Here is a 3,285-nt window from a genome sequence, read left to right on the forward strand (position 1 = left end):
TATAATATGAAATGAATGCATTGTGATTTTTTTCATTTTTCTTATCACATAGAATGGACATTAGAGGTTGGAAACCAAGATTAAAAGAACAATAAAGAAAGAAAAAGAACATGTAACTATTTGCTAGCTAGAAACAGGGCAAGTATCTTGGTTGCTTTCTAGTGAACCTACAACGCACGAAACAAATTTGTGGTTAAAGTTAGATTACGGTTTCCTTTTTGTCATGCAATGCAAATAATTGCGGTCGAACGTCTCCTTTAGTTTGTGCGGTGAAGCTTTTCCGAATACGTGCCAACACACAAAATCAGCTCCAGGTATGACGTTTGTTTTCTATATACATTTGTCTCCAAATATATTATACCCAATTCTTGATTTCTTCTGAATACTCCTTGCTCAAATAAAAATGGATCTCCCCTTTTATACTCTTATATTTTCTCTGTTTGTTTTCATTTTCTTCCTCCATCAATGGTTCTTTCCTACTTCAAACACCCAAAAAAGGTTACCCCCATCTCCAAGAAAGCTTCCAATCATAGGAAATTTGCACCAACTTGGGTCGCACCCTCACCGTTCACTTCACAAATTATCAGAAAAATATGGTCCAGTTATGCTACTTCACTTTGGCAGTAAGCCAGTGGTTGTTGCTTCCTCTGTTGATGCTGCTCGTGATATTATGAAAACCCACGACCTCGTCTGGTCAAACAGACCTAAATCTAAAATGGCTGATAAAATCTTTTATGGTTCGAAGGATGTGGCCTTTAGTCCGTATGGTGAATATTGGAGGCAAGTTAGAAGTATTACTGTGCTTCACCTTCTTAGCAACAAAAGAGTCCAATCTTTTCGTGATGTCAGGGAAGAAGAAATATCAAACATGATTGAAAAAATCAGGCAAGAGTGTGATTCGAGTTCAGTGATAAACTTAAGAGATCATTTATGTTCTCTAACTGAAAAAGTAATTAGCAGAGTGGCCTTAGGGAGGAAATATAATGAAGGGGGAAAAGGAATCAATGCTAAGGCCGTCCTAGATGAATTTGGTGATATTTTGGGTACGTTCAACGTCGGGGATTATATTCCGTGGCTTGAATGGGTCAATAAAATCAATGGTCTGGACACCAAAGTGGATAAAGTAGCTAAGGAGTTGGATACATTTTTGGAGAATGTGATTGAAGAACATATCAAAAAAGGAGAATACGGTGCGGGTGAAGCTAAAGACTTAGTGGATGTTTTGTTGGAAATTCGGAATGGAAATGAAAAAGGCTTTCCTCTTCAAAGGGATTCATTGAAAGCTCTTCTCTTGGTAAGAACCAAGTTTTATGCCCATGATGGTTGACTAATATGCCTAATTTCAATGTAACATAACATAACTGTTGCTTAATTTGTTTTTTGTGTTTCTTCTTTAATTCATAGGTTATATTTGCTGCTGGTACGGATACAACATATACAGCTTTAGAGTGGATAATGATAGAGCTTTTGAGGCATCCAAGAGCAATGGAAAAGTTACAGAATGAAGTGCGACAATTAGCCCAAGGGAAATCAGAGATAACAGAGGATGACTTAGGAAATATGCAGTATCTTAAAGCAGTAATCAAAGAAACTCTAAGACTCCATCCGCCGGTTCCACTACTAGTCCCTCGAGAATCAATGGAAGACGTAAAATTGCTAGGCTACCACATACCTGCTAAAACTCAAGTCTTTATCAATGCTTGGACAATTGGAAGAGATCCTTTATCGTGGGATAATCCGGAGGAGTACCGACCAGAGAGGTTCTTGGATAGTAATATTGATGTCAAAGGACTAAATTTTGAGTTGATTCCCTTTGGTGCAGGCAGGAGGGGCTGTCCAGGAATTGCTTTTGCTATTATTGTAAATGAGCTAGCTATTGCGAGGCTTGTGCACAAGTTCAATTTTGCATTACCAGAAGGGATAAAAGGGGAGGATTTGGATATGACTGAAGGCACTGGCATCACTATTCGTAGGAAGTCACCTTTGCTAGCAGTGGCCACTCCTTGCTCTAGTTAGGAGTGTTTTTCCTCCATTTCTTACTATCACTAATTCTACATATCCACCAGTATAAGCGATGGAACATAGTTCCCATCATCGCTATGGCTAATTGTAACTTTACAATTTGTATTAAGCCTACTGGTTGGACTCCCCTTTTCAGTGTTTATACATATGTTTTATTTTCTTGTATGCATGATTTCTTGTTCTATATTTTTTTTTTTGGGCCGAAAATCGCCTTGTGGTGCCGAGGATTTGGCCTATATTAAGCTTATTAGTGCTCCACTCCTTTCCTTCAAAGAATTCTATTACCATTTGTCTCCTTTTCCGGGCCAATTATCCCACCAAAAGGATGAGTTTCCCATGTTAATCCTCCATAATATGGAGCTTCAGCATTAAATTCAGTCTTCTTAAATTTGGGTTGTAAAGATTACAAAAACTTAAGGCACAAAAAAATTCATTTGCTAGAAAGTTTATGCATTATTATCAGTTTGACATCCTTAAATGAGAAAAACTTTAATCAGCCATAGCTCTTTAAGGTGACAAATGAGTGGTGTACAGGTCAGGTATTCAAAAGACAAATCAATTCTCTTCAAAATTAAAGAGATGATTTAAATTAGACACAGTATCTCCTTTTTTAATCACAACTAGTATTTAGAGTACGTGCGTTGCGAGTGTACCCCATCTCAATAAGTAGTTAAAAAAATATATTAAAGCTGTATTAAAAATATGGTCCAATTATAAAAATGTGTAAGTTCCTGAAGAATATCCGTCTTATGTAGCTAACTTAATAAATGGAACAAACTATGTATTAAAAAATCTTTTGATCTTTTAGAGATTTGGGAATGGAGAGGTTGGCCATATGACACATGGAAAAAACCGATAAATAATAAGGTAAAGTATCAAAATATCTATTCCCTCCGTTCCAATTTATGTGAACCTGTTTGACTGGGCACAGAGTTTAAGAAAAAATGAAGACTTTTAGAATTTGTGGTCCTATACAAGTTAAAAAGGGGGCACAGAGTATTTGTGAGGTTATAAAAGCTTCTCATTAAGGGTAGAATTGTGAGTTTAAGCTAAATTGTTTCCAAATTTAAAAAGAGGTCATTCTTTTTGAAGCGGGCCAAAAAGGAAATAGGTTCACATAAATTGGAACGAATGGAGTAATATTGATATTTTGTTTCTTTAACTATTTCATCCATATTTCTTCAAGTTTCTGAGTCTTAATATTGTACTAAGAATTTTGTCAACTTGAAAAATAATTCTATTTGTATGATGAATTTGAAAAAT

At 36.0% G+C, this 3,285-nt stretch overlaps 1 protein-coding gene across 1 annotated transcript; it reads left to right on the top strand.

Annotated features, from left to right (window-relative positions):
* The first annotated feature begins 256 nt into the window (after positions 1-256).
* LOC109209709 (cytochrome P450 71A3-like) lies at positions 257-2,317 on the top strand. Its single transcript, XM_019373026.1, has 2 exons — positions 257-1,294; positions 1,405-2,317. Exons 1-2 carry the CDS (start codon positions 404-406, stop codon positions 2,014-2,016), a joined length of 1,503 nt encoding a protein of 500 aa, XP_019228571.1. The 5' UTR covers positions 257-403; the 3' UTR covers positions 2,017-2,317.
* The last annotated feature ends 968 nt before the right edge of the window (positions 2,318-3,285 follow it).

Source organism: Nicotiana attenuata, unplaced genomic scaffold (genome assembly GCF_001879085.1).
Source record: "Nicotiana attenuata strain UT unplaced genomic scaffold, NIATTr2, whole genome shotgun sequence".
Classification (NCBI taxonomy): Eukaryota; Viridiplantae; Streptophyta; class Magnoliopsida; order Solanales; family Solanaceae; genus Nicotiana; species Nicotiana attenuata.